Source organism: Genypterus blacodes, unplaced genomic scaffold (assembly GCF_046128005.1).
Source record: "Genypterus blacodes isolate CSIRO-AG114 ecotype Tasmania unplaced genomic scaffold, CSIRO-AGI_Gbla_v1 ptg000245l_1, whole genome shotgun sequence".
Taxonomy (NCBI): Eukaryota; Metazoa; Chordata; class Actinopteri; order Ophidiiformes; family Ophidiidae; genus Genypterus; species Genypterus blacodes.
The window spans coordinates 89,620-105,996 of NW_027467042.1; the positions used below are offsets into that span (position 1 = coordinate 89,620).

The window sequence follows — 16,377 nt, forward strand, 5'->3', positions numbered from 1 at the left end:
TATAACAACAAGTATAAGAAGGAAAAAGGGAAAAGGGCGAGGTAGTCACAAACACAATTTCAGATGACATTGTGACACATTACGCCTCATAATATTACATATGTTGCAATAATATACGGTATGTTTCAAGTATAATAATTAGTTTTCACCTTCGTTTCACCTGCTCATCGTGTGTTTCTGGTGTGTCTAGTTCGTGAATTCATGGAAATATGATTTTGCTCCATGATATTGCGTCATATTTTGCAGTAATGACAATGATCTTGTGCCACAATCTTAGCAACCTTGTAGTTATTGTTCAGTTCAATTTAATATATATCAATTTATGTTATAATGTTATTTGACCTAAAGAGAACACATCTTTGTGCGCCTGTGATCCGCAGCGTCGACAGATACCAGTAACTAAGGAGCAACATGCTAAGTTATTTTCATCGTACAACTTTTTACACAGAAATAAACATATCTATAAACACAATTATTTTAGGAGTACATATTTCCACATGTTGTAGTCTGCATATTTTCTTTAGCTCTTTCTCTGCTGCTGCAGGGCGATGAGCTTCGCGACGTTTTGCGACAGTGCCGTGCGCGAAACCGCCGTCGTTACCCACTGAAGTGCGTCTCTTTGGAGCAGCAGATACCGGTTGAGGGAAACGCAGCAACAAGGAGAAAGGAATATATTCCGCGATTGTTTTCCACCTGGACACTTTCCAAGCTTTGCGCGTCAGCCCCGGTTCACGCACTTCTACCCGAAAGCTCGATGTGGAAGCTGGGTTGAAGGAAGAAAGGGCCACGCTGGGGAAAGGCAACTAGCTGAATTACCAAGCCGAGCTCGTTGCCTCCCAGGCGGCGCTTTAAAAAACGAAGGAGCGGATAGAATTGCGCCGAACAGTTGGTGAAAATGGACTATGACTTCAAAGTGAAGCTGACCGGCGAACGAGAGCGTGTGGAGGACCTGTTTGAGTACGAGGGATGCAAAGTGGGAAGAGGCACCTACGGCCATGTATACAAGGCGAAGAGAAAAGATGGGTGAGTAGATGACCAGCAAGGCCTCTAGCCACTGAACCCTGCGCCTGCCAGCCATCCAGCCCCCTCCCTCCCCCTCCACAAATACATTCTAATTACCCCCCTGGTTTTTAAATCACCAAAGCTGGAATCATGTGCCAACTGGCGGAAGAAGCGCGACGGTCGAGGTTTATGCCGAGCAACGTAGCGTGAAGTAGTTAGGTTGAAGTCAGAGCTCTAATCTGTCAGACAGCCTGATCGAGCTGCCTGTCGTGTTTACCGGCGGGATCGTGGATTATCTTCCGTTCGGATTACGTTTGTTTTTCTTTTAGCAGCTGGTTTGTTGATTCTTTAAAGCCCATCTGTAGGTGTTATTTTACTTTGAAAATGATAGCGTTTAATGGAGAAACTATTCATGCCTATACTATTCTATACATACAGGAGAGCAGGTGCATCAGGGCAACATCCGAGGCAAATACCTCTACACCACTGTGTGTGTGTTATACAGGCAAGTTTGAGTTTAATGCCTGATAGTATTTCTTTTGTTAGGTTACATAAAGTACTGAGAACATTATAATATGTCTACCTATACCTCTTTTTGGTCATTTTATCTCTTTTAAGTGTATTTACTGCCGTCCCTGTAACAGTCTTAAGTGTGTCTGGACCCAAGCTGGAGTGAGCTGAGCTGAGTTGAAGGCTGCTTGAACTCCCAGGGTCATTACCATAGCCTGGACACACTGGCAAGCAGGGAACCACACCAAAGAGACCTAAAGTGTTTAAAGATGTTTGTGTTCACTTTAGGAGGCTGCTGTTTATGAGACTGCATGAGCTCATTTGTGCTGCAGCCATTGGATGAGGCCTGTGAAGGCACAAAGCATGAATTTATGATATAAGCCAGGGGGAGGGAGGGAGGTAGGGAGGGGTAGCAACCACTTCATTTGTGTGAGAGCCGGTCTCTGTGCTCTGTTTGTCCCTTGCCAGCTGCCAGACAGGGCCTGTTTCCTCTCCCCTTCTATTGTTTTGAACCTCAGATGTGAGTTTGATTACACAAATCTGGAGGTAATGCAACTCTGCCTCCTCTCGCCGCCCCTGTGCCAGCCGCCAAGCCCCCCCCCCCCCTTTATGTTTCTGTTCTGTTGGGCTCTCAGGGGGCCCACAGTCTGGTCTGGTGTTGATGTTGCTTTGCCCCTCTCTATGTTTGTAGGAAGGATGATAAGGACTACGCCCTCAAGCAGATTGAAGGCACTGGCATCTCCATGTCAGCCTGCAGAGAGATTGCAGTAAGACCTGCTTGCTTTTCTGTGTCCCATTGTTTAGTTTTTTTGTCAAACACCTTCATGCCATTCCTTTGTGGTTTATGTAATAGTCATTACCTTCCTTCACAAAGTCTCTATTGTTAATAAGCAGCAGACATAAAACCCCCCACCAGCTAGGAAGAAACACAGAAGACGAAAAATAACTAAATAGACGCAGGAAAATAGACATTTAACATTCTAAACTACAGGATATTATTAGATTGTACAGTCTTTATGATACTGTGTCCATCCCCTGAGTTCATATTTTGGTTATTCAGTTCGGTGGCCTCATGCAGCGAGGTCATAGGTCATTCCGGATGCTGCTGCAGGTGTGTCAGTCTGTCTGTCTGTCTTTGGCTGAAGGAGTTTGTATATTTCAGCTGCTGCGGGAGCTGAAGCACCCGAATGTCATCTCACTGCAGAAGGTTTTCCTGTCACATGCAGACCGTAAAGTATGGCTGCTGTTTGACTACGCCGAACATGATCTATGGGTAAAACACACACACACACACACATGTGCACAGGAGAGACACATGACCTTTTGGTTTAGTGGATATCCGACTATACACAGAGATGCATGTGGATATTTGACCTTTTTATGCAATATTACAACATGTATAGTGACAATAAACGTTGTCTTCTTTTCCCATAGCACATTATTAAGTTCCACAGAGCGTCCAAGGCCAACAAGAAACCCCTTCAGCTGCCTAGAGGAATGGTCAAGTCTCTGCTCTACCAGATCCTGGACGGCATCCATTACCTCCACGCCAACTGGGTCCTCCACAGAGACCTTGTAAGAGGTTTGGGGAGGGAGGGGGGGGGGGGAGTGAGAGGAGGCAAGACTGAGAAAGTATTTAGGTAGCGGGGGACATGAAAATGAAACGTGGCAACAGCTGTAGAGCGATGGGGCAGAAGTGTGAGGCTGACGCAGGTGAAGCACTATACTTGTTTGTTAATGCAAGAACTGATACTTGTATTGTTGTGGGTGTACATTTATAAATACACCTTCTGGTTTCAGTTATTTGCATATTTAGAAAAAAATGTCTGCTATTTAAATCCACTGAATGACCGAGAGATGGAAATGGCAGACCTTCTTTCCTGTGGGATGCAGTGGCGCTGTCTTCTCCACTAGAGGGCAGCAATATACTTTTACATAGCTGGGCCCTGAATCTAAATGATTATGCTGTTTTAGTTCATGTGTTAACTGTGTCACTGTTCCTCTCTTCCTTCTAGAAACCAGCCAATATTTTAGTGATGGGGGAGGGGCCAGAGAGGGGTAGAGTAAAGATTGGTATGTACGACTCTTATTTTCAATTTAAACCTCACTTCCTGTCATAGTTTGTTATTTACTCACTGTCTCGGTTTGTGCTACAGCGGACATGGGGTTTGCCCGTCTCTTCAATTCACCACTGAAGCCTTTAGCCGATCTTGACCCTGTGGTGGTCACCTTCTGGTACAGAGCGCCCGAACTACTGCTGGGGGCTCGGCACTACACCAAAGCCATCGGTAAGCCTGAACCGTCTCTCCGCATCTGTCTACGTGAGAAATGTACGCAGACCTTAATGACGTCGCCCCCCCCACCTTTTTTGTTTCAGACATTTGGGCGATTGGCTGCATCTTTGCAGAGCTGCTGACGTCTGAGCCCATATTCCACTGTCGCCAGGAGGACATCAAAACCAGTAACCCCTACCATCACGACCAGCTAGATCGCATCTTTAACGTCATGGGCTTCCCTGCTGGTGAGGAAGCAAGCAGAGACATGGAAACCTTTGAAAATGTTTGGATATAAATGAACAGCTTTCAAACTGGGAAATACTGCTCACCACATTAAGGGGAAATCAGTGCGTCTGTTCTTCCCCAAATCTTGGTAAATCTGCCTTTTCAGGGGAAAATGCAGCAGAGAGAGAAGTGTTTCCATTTCTAAGAAAGGCAGGATATTTCCGTCTCTCATGCCCCCTTTACTTCAGGCTGTGCTGTGGTCTGTGGGCTCTGAACAATCTGACAGAATAGAGGAGTCCAAGTAACAAACGCAGTATCTCTTACTTGCAAGACAACCCTTGGGCCTCTATTTTCCAGTTCGCTAAACCTGCTTATGTTTTTACTAGACTCAGCTGTCTGAAAGCGAGAATTTAAAGTGAATTTTATCTCCAAAAACCTGTTAATCCGCTCTTTAAACGAGGCATTACATGACGTGGTAGAATCCTCTCTCTCTCTTCCTCTTTTGAACAGATAAAGACTGGGAGGACATCAAAAAGATGCCGGAACACTCCACTCTGATGAAAGACTTCAGAAGGAACACGTGAGTCCAAACCATCTGAACCAGAAGACTCGACCAAATCTATCTAATCTGTGTGTCTTGCATATCATCTCTAAAGCAGTTGGATAACATTGGTCAGGTTTGTCATGTTGTAATTTGTGCTGAAGACATCCTATTAACGATGTGCCCCACCTCTCATAGATACACAAACTGCAGCCTTATAAAGTACATGGAAAAACACAAAGTCAAACCAGACAGCAAAGCATTCCACTTGGTAAGTTGGAATTCCTCGGGACTAGATTCAATGGCAAGTTCTTTGGGACGTTGTTCGGTCCAGAATAGCAGCGTAGCTTTTAGTTTGAATCTTCATGGAACATCAGGCAGGATTTAAATTTGGCCAGTATCGATGACCGTTTTTAATTTGTTAAAGCTGCAGAAGCTGTTGACCATGGACCCCATCCGTAGAATCACGTCTGAGCAGGCCATGCAGGACCCTTACTTTTTGGAGGAGCCCCTGCCGACCTCAGAGTGAGTCACGCCGACCGCACACAAACACACAACCGTATTGGCTCCTCCCAGCCCTTTCACCCTCTCTTAGAGAACTGTCTTCAAGTCATGGGAATAAATGTTTGAACCCCCCCCCAGTGTGTTTGCAGGCTGTCAGATTCCCTATCCTAAAAGGGAGTTCCTGACAGAGGAGGAGCCTGAGGACAAGGCAGACAAAGTAACGATGCATGCCAAAGTAACAACTCACACATTAGATATTCATTCATTCGCTCAGAAAGATTTGTCTGCGGAACACTTAAGGTGTTTTTTTCCTCTACTAGAAAAACCAGCAGCAGCAACAGGGAAACAACCACACTAACGGGGCAGGGCACACCGGCAACCCTGACAACAGCCACGCCCAGGGCCCGCCTCTGAAGAAAGTGCGAGTTGTACCGCCCACCACTACCTCAGGTGGCCTCATCATGACCTCAGACTACCAGGTAGAGCCCACCAATCACTCACACACACACAGGAGAACTAAGAAAATGTTTTGGGGCAGTCATTAAATCTAACATTATATTCACACACATTCCTTCTACCCACAGCGCTCCAATCCACATGCTGCCTACCAGAACCCGGGACCAAGCACATCACTGCCCCAAAGCAGCATGGGATATTCCTCTACCTCCCAACAGCCGCCCCAGTACTCCCACCAGACCCACCGCTACTGAGCCCCCCCTAACACACACACACACACACACACACACACACACACACACACACACACACATATATAAACATCCACACTCACATACACACACACACACCGCTTGTACCCTCACCACGCCCACCTGGGAGAATGTACTATGGGATGTGGGGATGTGGGGTTGTACATCCTTTCCTGTCCCCCCTGGCACCTTCTCTGCAGCAGTCCTTTAGACCAAAATGACAACCATCAACAAATCTTCAATCAAGATAACCCACCATATCCCCAGTATTAGAACTGCTAAACAGCAAAACATGATGGGTGACACACAAGGTGGGAGGATTAATGCCATCACTCATTCAGGTCATTGCCAGGAGCTGGTGGCCATGGAAGAGATGTTTTGTCCCGGCAGATGCGGTGATCCATGATGCCGTTGCCATCCCCTTTTCTTCTCCACCCGTCTCTACACCTCCACCAATGCCCTGCCTCAGTCAGTTACCCTCTTCCGGTCAAAGCTTGGATGAGACTGAAAGCTGCTATGTGACTGCCAGCATTGACGGAGACCCTGTCCGTCTGCCCTCCTGTCTGCCTGTCTGTCCTTTTTGTGTGTGCGGCCCTGAGAGGGCCTCTGCTGAGGACTGAGCTGAGCTGCTGTAAAGCACGCCGGGAGGATGTGGAGCCCCCACAGCTACGGCATTGTGGGTTTTATTCAGAATGGACAAAAAAAGATGACAAAAAAGATTTTAGTAGTTAATAATTTAAACTGTTTTCATGGTTTTGTTTTCACGGTAAAAGTGGCAAAGCAGCTTACAGCGGCTGAGAGGTCGGCTGCTGTAGGCTGTGGGCAAGCCTTACAACTTGATGACAAAACCAAGCAATCCAGCGTGCAGGATGGCAGATGGAACATGCATTGTACTGTATTGTATTGAAATATTTTACATGAAGCAAGTATCCTGACAATAAAAGTGGAAATGTTGAAAGTGTTATGTTGAGAGTGTGTATGTGCATGCACACAACCGAGGTGGGCAGGTTTAAGCAAGTAGAGCCATTTGTGGAATGGAATTAAAGAAGAACAGAATCTCCAAAATAACATTTGCTGATCCAAAAATGTTTAAATCAATGGAAGAATCAGAGCAAAGTTAATGATTGAACGTCCAGCTGAAAATTCATTTACACAAAACATGAAATTTACTAGAGCGTGCTGGAAGATCTGTGGTCTATTCCTTCCTACCTCAACTGCCTGACTTAACAATGTAATCCCACACATGCTATGTTATTCATGGTTAAATAAAGTATAGATGTTAAACTGACAGCTGTAGAACAAATGCAGGCCACAGTTTTGCCCAGGAATAGTAAGACTTTGTCAATTATGAAACATTTCCTCTTGGAATGGACTAAACCATTTACAGTCCAAAGACTTCACTGGCCCCTTTCCATCTATTAATGATGTTCATAATTTTTTTTCTGAAGTATATTAACCCTCTTCTAGTAGGATACTGGTCCAGCTCCTCCTCAGCATCACTGGCTGCAACATGAGATAAAGCCCATAAAACACCCTTTCTTCTAATTCTCTGCAATTAAATATCATTTGTTATAACTCAAACCTATTCAAACAGCTCCTCGTATCAACTTAACCCCCAAACTCTCCATTCTATCTGTATTTTTAAACCATCAATTGTTGCCAAAGGATGGGGGACCGAGTTGCGTAAAAACCATGTTAAAGCTCTTCAGCAACGCCCAAACGTAGCCCCGCCCTCTGCGTGCTTCTCATTGGCGAGCACCCCTGTCACGCATTGCTTTTGAGCGATCTAATTGGTTACAATAAGTGTCGATCATGAGTTAAAGCCTCAGCGTGGATATGTGATTGGTGGAAACAGCTAGTGAGGGCGTGACTCTTCTCAAAGGATTTTTTTTCACCCGGAGCGGCCAGACGGGCTGGGGGACACAGGATGGTAGAGCGAATGGGAGTACCTAACGGGACATGCGGAGCGGCTGATTTCTTCTAATATTCCAAGTGCTGGTGAGGGCTTTATCATACAATTTATTACGAATATTAACACATTTAATTAAAGTAGTGAAATGTGTGTAGCTATTTGTACTCACTGTGTCCTTATTTGGCCCAAATTAACAAGTCGACCACTGGACACAAGCTAGCTAACCAAGTGGTCATTCGGAGCGGACCCCCAGTGGAGGATAACAGACGGATTCTCTAATGGCCAAATCTGATTTAAAAACATTTGAATTACTGCTAGGGGCTTTCAAAGCTTATTTGACATATAATTAATGTTGGTTGTGTTAATTTGTAGACCGCACGTAAACCAGAAAATGCCTGGTTTTAATTCAGAAATGTAGCGAAGAAGAAGAATCAGAGGAGCCGAGGGAGAGGAGCAGATGTGGGTCAGGCCGTCAGTAACGGGAAGCGACGGTGCGGAACACTGATTGATCGCTGTTGCCATTAGTTTACGCTTCTACGTGCGTGTGTGTGTGTGTGTGTGTGAGAGAGAGAGAGAGGGAGAGAGAGAGATGCTTGCAGGATGAGTCTGGAATTTTCGATGTTGTCAATTAAAAATCAGGACATTTGAACTAGTAGAATAGATAAATGTATGAAAATATGTCTTACTGTTAATTCACTGCAGCAATATTGCCTGAGCTTCCTTTTCAATCAACTAATCAACTAATTCATTAATCATCAAATTGCTCAATTAGTCATTAGAGCCCAGTTCAAACTTGCAAAGAGCTCATTTATTCTGACAAACAGCCACAAATCCAAGATATTACATTTATAATTAATTAAGAAAAGCACAATCACTGGATTTGTGCAACTGTTGATCAGTTAATCAATACAGCAGCTTAAGTATTAGGATTATGCCAGCTGGTATGTGAGGCATTTGAGTATAATCCTCCTACTTCTACTGTAAAGAAACATGAATAACCCATATGGTCAGAAGTCAAAGGAGTTCCTCTCACACACACACACACGCCCAGTCTCGTGAATGGGTACATTTTTAACACAGGTGATCCCAGCTATTATTAAAGCAGGACTTTGTTCCTGGACGGATTCACAGCAGGAGTGTTTGCATCATTTTGAGGGCAGTTTGGTGACGTAATCCAATCTGCATTATTCATCACATCAAGACAAGCAAAACACAAGAAGCTGTACTCAGCTCATAAATTAATAACGACACCCCTTCCAGACCTTAATGGAGTTCTCACATCTGTAGTAAAGGCTATCTGTATGTGTGTGTGTGTGTTGGTGGGGTTGTGGCTGTGTGTGTGTGTCAGTAGGGATGTGGGTGTGTTGTGGAAGATGCAGAGGAAGTGTGTTTTCCTCTCAGTATCGCCAGTCTGCCCCCCCCCCCCTGAGAGGCAAAGGACATTCTTGCTGCTAATGGGACAGGAGAGAGGCGATCTGGTGTGTTTATGTGTTCATGTGTGTGTGTGTGTGTATGTGTGCTTGAATGCTTGAACATGTATGTTTCCGTTGTAATAGTGTGAACATGCGAACACATGGGAGTCACGGGGGAGAGAGAAGAAGATTAAGCATCAGAGTGACAATTCATGTTTGCGAGCCCCAGTGCATTGTGGGAGGCACGTACTCTCTCTCTCTCTCTCTCTCTTTGCTCTCTCATTTCTTTCTCACTCGTCTCTTTCTCCCCCCGAGTGCGTGCAGGGGAAAAGTACAGGGGGCCTTAAAGAAGGTCGAACAGGAGGAGGAGGAAGAGGAGGGGGGGGAGGATGCATGTGAGAGCTGGGGCTGTTGCCGTGTGAACGAGGCTCTATTGTCCCAGGAACCTTTCAGTGGCTTCCCCGAGGTCCCTGCTTCTACCCCTCCCCCAGCCCCAGACCCTCACTCTCACCCTCACACACACACACAAACACATAAACACACACACACACACACACACTTTGTCTGTCACTTAAATGTAACACACAACCCCCCCCCCCCTCTCTCTCTCACACACACACACACAGAGGCTTTCCTCCACCTCCTGTATCTCTTCCCCCCCCCCCTCTCTCTCTCTCTTTTGCAGACTCACATCCACCTCCACTTTTCCCCTCATTTCTCACGAGCAGACAAGGCCCTTCCTCCTCCCTCCCCCCTCCTCCCTCCCTCCCTTCCTCCCTCCTCCCTCCCTCCCTTCCTCCCTCTATTCACTCACAACCTCATTATTTGCCCCTATTGATGTGATCGTCACGCCAGCCAGACAGTATAAGCAAAAACATGCAATCTTCTCATTTGCTGCATCTCCTCCTCTGCCTCAGACAGAACCTGTGTGTGTGTGTACGCCGCTACACGGCAGCAGCACCTTCCCTCTGGGCTCAGGTCTAATTGAAGGCATTCCGTCTTCTTTGTGGCAGCAGATGATGGTGTAATTTTCCCTTTTGTTGTCGGTTATAGGCGTGATGCTGTGGGGGGGTTGCTCTCCTCTCCTAGAAGCCGGGGCCAGATGAGGACTCGGCTGGTGGGCGCCGGCCTCAGTGAACACACACACGTCTCTTTCTCCCTCGGACGGCTTTAAAGGCTGGAGGTGTAATTACAGTCGCTTCCTGTTGAGACACCGATGCTACAGCACTGACCTTGCTTAGCCGCTGATTTACTGCGTCTGAGGTGCGGTGTTAGATTTCCGCCTTTGCCTGCGATGCACGGATTGGCGATACATGACAGCTCCGGGATTGTATTTTGAGTGAGCGTCACGGGAGTTGTAATTTTAGAGCCTAGCCTCTGATTAGCGAGTCTAAAAATGTACATGGGAGTCTGCCTGCCTTTGTGTCTGCCTGCCTGCCCGCCTGTCTGTCCTCCCGCCGGCTTCTGCATTGTTCTGTCCAAGTGTTTGGGCAGGAAAGAAAGATGCGACACGGGGAGGACCGGGAAACAGGAGCACAGGCAGAGATGACAAAAGCAGGAAGCGGGAAGAAGGCTGGATAAGATGGCTGCTCCGACGCACAGGGGGGCGTCTTGAGTTTAACGAGGGTCTTTGAACCTGCGAGCGTCTCATCAGTGAGGACTTCAGACACTCAAGTTCACGTGTGTGTGGAGAAAACCAGCTACATCTGGATTTGTTTTCAGTAACAGCGCTCCCATCCCTTTCTAATGTGAAGTCTTCTTTAGGTTTGGTGTTCGCCATCATTTTCTCAATCTCAGTTTGTCCAGCTGGACTTTGGAACAAGCTGGCCAAGGATCAGCTGGCACTCAGTATCTTCCTCTCTCTAATGCTTTAATCTCTCTGCTGGTGGCCACAATGTCTTCTTCTGGCCAAGGGATCATTATTTGTATTGAACTGCTATTGAATAAAGCAAATGCATAGATTAAGTATTTATAATAAATGTCAATAAAGAGGAAAAGTAGGAAACAAATGTGTGAAGTATGAAAGTTTGACCTGGTGAATATCCAGGCTCTTGCTCATGGACACTTCAGCCAGAGTGGGACTTGTGCTCAGGTGTTCATGACAGACACTCTAACCAGGTGCCAGTGTGTATAACAGTGTGTGCTTGTCACTTTTGTTTCTACACAGTGTGTGTGTGTGTGCGACGGTGTCACCATGCCGCTGGTGAAGAGGAACATCGAGCCCCGTCACCTCTGCAGAGGGGAGCTCCCCGAGGGTATCGGCAGCGAGCTGGAGTGTGTGATGAACAACACACTCTCCGCCATCATCCGCCAGCTCAGCAGCCTCAGTAAGACACGCGCACGCACACGCACAAACTCACATAGGGCAACACACACCCGCAAAATGTCACCTTTGCAAGAAACAAACAGCTGCAACTTCCCTCGGTCCTCATTATGAGTGTGTGTGTGTGTGTGTAGCCTCTTTGTAGCAGGACAAGATCACATGTTGCCATCATTAATCCCAAAGCGGTGATTGATTTGAGTGTCGTCATGGTTACGGGGGCCTAGGGTCACGGGGCTAGCAGCAGACTTACAGCGTCACACATGGAGGGCTTGAAATGTAATCCTTTTAGATCGGCCTACAAATATGAGCTGGTGTGTGACCGAGTAAACATGCCCTGTGTGTGTGTGTGTGTGTGTGTGTGGAAGGGTTGGATGTGTGTGTTAACGGTGCTTGTGTACATAACTGTTAGATATCGATTGTTAGGGTTACTGTAAATCTATTAGATAAAGTGATTACAGCGCCAATGGCATCCATCGTCCATTCACACACACTCTGCTTTCATAACAGCTCAGCACTGAAGCCTGTGGAGTCATGGGCAGTTAGACCTCTCTCTCTCTCTCTCTCTCTCTCTCTCTCTCTCTCTCTCTCTCCCTCTCCCTCTCCCTCTCCCTCTCCCTCTCTCATTATCTCTCTCTCTGCCTCTCTCTCTCTCGTTCTCTCTCATTGTGTTGAGTTCCTGTGATGGGACTGAGCCCCTTTCAAAAGCAGCTGTGTGGGTTAAATATAAGTGCTCACGGAGGCCTGGAGGGGCACATCCACACACTGCACATGCTGCGTTTATGTTTGTGTGTGTGTGTGTGTGTGTGTGTGTGTGTGTGCATGACCATTAGAGTCCCCAGAGGAGGTCAGAGTTGAGGGGGGCTCAGCACGCCAGACCTGAGCTTCTTCCTTCCTCTAGATGTTTCCCCTGCAGCTCATCCTGTCAGTATGTGGGACTAAAATAGTTTGTCTGGTTTTGACATCACTTTTTTTTTTTACACTTAACACGTGTTATGGAGCCAATCTAGCTGTTTTCAACCTTTGAAGGCTTTTTCTGACTCCATTCTCAGCCTCAGCCTCAGCCTCAGCCTCAGCGTTACAGAGGAAGAGTGAGGAGGAAGAGATGGTAGCTGTCTGAAGGCGTTAATAATGGATTCCCAAGTGTGAATCCTTAACCCATGTCTGAGTTTAGCCCCTGGGTTAAAGCTGTAAATGTGTGTGTAGAATGTGGTGAGGACAGCCACATGCTTGTTCTGACCAAATAGCTGCCCTGGAGCACGAGTATTAGTGCCTTGCTCAGTGGCAAATCAGCAGAAGTTGAGAATCCCTTGTATTTCTTCTTTCTTCTTACTGTCATGAGATTTACACAAACACATAGATGTGTGTTATATGTGTTCAGAGTGTGTGTGTGTGTGTGGAGTTTGCATGGGAGGCCGTTTCCTGACAAGACTCTGATTTCACCTTGTGTCACATTACCCTTGTATTGATTGCTGTTGTGTCTCTGTAGGCACGGACTCGGCTCCAGATAATGGTTACAAGTCTCCTTCTTACAAGCCTTCTGTCTTTTTCTCTAATTCCCCTGTTCCCTCTCTCCCCTGTCTCCTCCTCCTCCTCCTCCTCTCTCTCTCTCTGAAGGTAAACATGCGGAGGACATATTTGGGGAGCTGTTCAAGGAGGCCAACGTCTTCTATCTACGCGCCAACTCTCTGCAGGATCGCATCGACCGGCTGGCCGTGAAGGTCACACAGCTGGATTCAACAGTAGAAGAAGGTGGGTCAGAGGTTAGAGGTCACAGGGGAAAGCCACAGCAAGTAGTCCTTCATTGTCAAAGGCAGGAGGTGAATACATGTGGGTCCAGCTTGCAGCCTGCTTTATGAAACGGGTTATTTTTGGAGAAATATCACGCCTTTCATTATTTATTCACAAAGAAAGACTCTGTTCTGTTTTGTTCTGTCTATTGTTTCTCCCAGTTCCCCCTCCTTCTCTTAGAACGATCAATAATTTGCCTTCTTTTGCTTTTTTTCTGCCTCTCAGTTTCCCTGCAAGACATCAACATGAGGAAAGCCTTCAAGAGCTCTACCACCCAGGACCAGCAGGTGGTGTCCAAGAGCAGCGTGCCCATCCCTGTCAAAGAGATGTACAACCTGAGTGACAAGCCTCCGCCGCTCAACATCCTCTCAAAGTACAGGTAGGCGTCTCCATGGATCTGCACTCACCCATCTCTCAGACCTCCATGATGGCATTGAGACTGATGTGTAACTTTCCACTGTTCCACTTCTTTCCATTTTTCCCTCTAGGGACGACAACAAGGAAGCCCTCAAGTTCTACACCGACCCCTCCTACTTCTTTCACCTGTGGAAGGAAACGATGCTACAGGACACTGAAGACAAAAGGAAAGAGAAGAGAAAGCAGAAGGTAAGATTCTGTAATTTCACCAAAGCGAAAGGTGTAGGTAGGAACCGATCCGTAGAAGTTTATAGTCTAAATCTCATATCTCTGACCCGTAGGAACAGAGGCGTTGTGTGGATGGGACATTACAGAGGGAAGTGAAGAAGGTCCGTAAGGCAAGGAACCGTCGGCAGGAGTGGAACATGATGGCTCTGGATAAGGAGCTGAGGCCGGACCATCGCCACACCATCCATCGAGACCGAGGTGCTTCCTCTGAGGGCTCCATGTCTCCAGAGAACAGGTGAGAGAACATACATGTGTGTATAAGCAGAGGGAAGAAATGTGCAGCATTAATTCTGTACTGTAAACATTTTCTCCTCCTCCTCCTCCTCTTCACTGTTTCTATCAGGGGTCATGGTCCTGATCCGCACCACTACCCCAATGCTATGAACCATGCTGGCCACGCCCACACCTACTCCGGCCCACCGCCCAGTGCACTGGCGGCTCAAATGGCAGCAGGCCACATCAGTCGTCCAGGTGACCATGACAGCAGGGGTAGGGCCATGGCCTATCAGGGCGGGACGCTGGGACGCCCTCACCACCAAGTCCCACTTCCTCCTCCCCCTGTTGAGGCAATGAATGGTGGCTCTATGTCCCTGCCTCCTCTGGACTACAGGTAAACTAACTAATATCCTGACACAGACACTTAAATGAGTATTTACAGATATATGGGTGAACATAGACACATGGCTCATAAACCCTTGTTTTGTAATCCAAGCTTTCACCTGTAAGTTTATCAATGAGGCTCCAACAGGGAGCCAATGAAGGTTTAGTTAATGCTGCCACCTAGTGGTTACTCTTATTCATGCTTCAAGCTCAAATCCCAATCACTGATCATCATCATCATCATCATCACAGTTATTTTGTTCATGTGCTTGTTATTTGTTATTGTGTTTATTGGTGAATTTCATGGCTCAAACATTCTCTTCCTCTTGCAGTTTGGATGGTTATGCCAACACCGGTCCTCCTCCCCCTCCCCCTGCTCCTCTCATCCCTTCAGCCCTCACTGCCTTCGCCTGTCCTCCTGGAGGCCCAATGCCTCTCGGGCAAATGAGCGGCCTTGGCGGCTATGCTCCGCCTCCCCTACCTGTACCTGGAGGGCAGGCAGCCCCGCCTCCCCCTGGTCCTCCACCCCCTCCCCTTCCACCTGGCACCTCCCTCTCCACCTACAAGATCACTGCTCCACCCACTGAGGCCGCAGTGGTCAATGATGCCCGCAGTGACCTGCTGGCTGCCATACGTATGGGTAAGAGGAGGAGAACTCTGTGTCCTCGCTCTGAGGTCTATACACCTGCTCTTCCAGTCAGTGTGTCAGCCATAAATACATGTCCTCTTCTTCCTGTAGGCATCCAGCTGAAGAAGGTGCAGGAGCAGCAGGAGCAGCAGGCCAAGAAGGAGCCTGTCGGGAACGACGTGGCCACCATCCTGTCCCGTCGCATCGCTGTGGAGTACTCCGACTCTGAGGACGACTCTGAGTTGGAGGAGAACGATTGGTCCGATTAACACGCGCACACACACTAACACACACACACACACACACACAGAACAGGATAATCAAGATACACACAATCAGTCAATCCCAGACTCACTTGAATGAATGACCACTGACCCACACCCATAGGTTGTCGCACATTTTGTTGCTGAAAACACACGCGCACACACACACACACACACGTATAATCCCATGCTGTAGGTTTATATAAGCTGAATGGTCCAAAACTGGAACTGTGGGGTTGTATTTCAGATGCACAAACACTGTAAATGTAAAGAGACTCATAATATACTGTAATGCTGACCACTCTCTGAGAACCTAACACTCCTAGTTGAAAGCGTTGTGAACACACCCCAGTGGCTGTAGCTCTACCTGTTAAACCACCATACTCACCCTGTAAAGGTGCTTATCTCATGTATAGTCAAAGCTTAACGAGCGTAAGAGAAGAATAGAAACTTTCCTCCGGAGCTAACCAACATCTTTGTCTCTTTTTTAAAATAGTTTTTACTGAAACGCTCGTGCCGTAGATCACGGGGCAGGTTTTTAACGCGTAGACGTCAATAATTGGAAGTGAAGAAGCGAAACAAAGAGCTCGGCGGTCACCGCAGGCCTCTGATGGAGCGACGGAGGAGGAGATCGCATCGTGGTCTGTGGTAAAGATGGACCAGAGGCAGCGGCGGTCGTAAAAGGCGGTAATCGATGGAGCCATCTGCGTCTGCAATCGCTCGCTTGCTCAGGGAGGCTGTGTTGAGTGGGGTGGGGTGGGAGGGGGGCGGGAGGGAGGGGGGGTCATGTATATGCTGGTGTGAGCTCTGTAACCTTTGACCCAGAAAAATAATAAACTGATGAATGAAGGATGGTGGTCGGGTTGCCGTGTCTCCTTGCTGCGCCGCTGTCGTCATAGAGACCACACATACCTGGCTCTCAGATCCTCAGTTTCCATGGTAACGGTACAGCTAAGAAGGGAGTTGCCAGGGAAACAGAGGAGTGCGAAAAAAGGGAGCAATGAGCCAGCATGAGGAGGAACAAACGAGAGGAGGCGGGAG

At 47.4% G+C, this 16,377-nt stretch overlaps 2 protein-coding genes across 3 annotated transcripts; both read left to right on the forward strand.

The window, feature by feature from the left end:
* Nucleotides 1-587: 587 nt before the first annotated feature.
* On the forward strand, nt 588-6,632 carry cdk8 (cyclin dependent kinase 8). 2 transcript variants are annotated; one of them, XM_076171324.1, is made up of 13 exons: nt 588-1,023; nt 2,204-2,279; nt 2,675-2,785; nt 2,947-3,087; nt 3,528-3,585; nt 3,669-3,800; nt 3,890-4,033; nt 4,524-4,593; nt 4,753-4,825; nt 4,982-5,079; nt 5,197-5,293; nt 5,379-5,537; nt 5,643-6,632. In XM_076171324.1, exons 1-13 carry the CDS (start codon nt 896-898, stop codon nt 5,766-5,768), a joined length of 1,413 nt encoding a protein of 470 aa, XP_076027439.1. In that variant the 5' UTR covers nt 588-895; the 3' UTR covers nt 5,769-6,632. The 2 variants fall into 2 exon arrangements, with proteins under 2 accessions (XP_076027439.1, XP_076027441.1); XM_076171326.1 differs by having other exon boundaries at nt 5,197-5,275.
* A 1,048-nt stretch (nt 6,633-7,680) lies between these two features.
* Nucleotides 7,681-16,077, forward strand: wasf3b (WASP family member 3b). The gene is made up of 9 exons (XM_076171303.1): nt 7,681-7,763; nt 11,257-11,416; nt 13,027-13,161; nt 13,426-13,579; nt 13,689-13,806; nt 13,899-14,080; nt 14,189-14,455; nt 14,778-15,085; nt 15,185-16,077. The coding sequence occupies exons 2-9, from the start codon at nt 11,284-11,286 to the stop codon at nt 15,340-15,342; spliced, it is 1,455 nt and encodes a 484-aa protein (XP_076027418.1). The 5' UTR covers nt 7,681-7,763; nt 11,257-11,283; the 3' UTR covers nt 15,343-16,077.
* Nucleotides 16,078-16,377: the final 300 nt, after the last annotated feature.

Coding starts and splice junctions, on each gene's coding strand:
- cdk8 (XM_076171324.1), top strand. CDS start 896: ATGGACTATGACTTCAAAGTGAAGCTGACCGGCGAACGAGAGCGTGTG. Junction 2,280..2,674: donor CAGCCTGCAGAGAGATTGCA/GTAAGACCTGCT, acceptor TGTATATTTCAG/CTGCTGCGGGAGCTGAAGCA. Junction 4,034..4,523: donor CGTCATGGGCTTCCCTGCTG/GTGAGGAAGCAA, acceptor TCTTTTGAACAG/ATAAAGACTGGGAGGACATC.
- wasf3b (XM_076171303.1), top strand. CDS start 11,284: ATGCCGCTGGTGAAGAGGAACATCGAGCCCCGTCACCTCTGCAGAGGG. Junction 13,162..13,425: donor GGATTCAACAGTAGAAGAAG/GTGGGTCAGAGG, acceptor TCTGCCTCTCAG/TTTCCCTGCAAGACATCAAC. Junction 14,456..14,777: donor CTGCCTCCTCTGGACTACAG/GTAAACTAACTA, acceptor TTCCTCTTGCAG/TTTGGATGGTTATGCCAACA.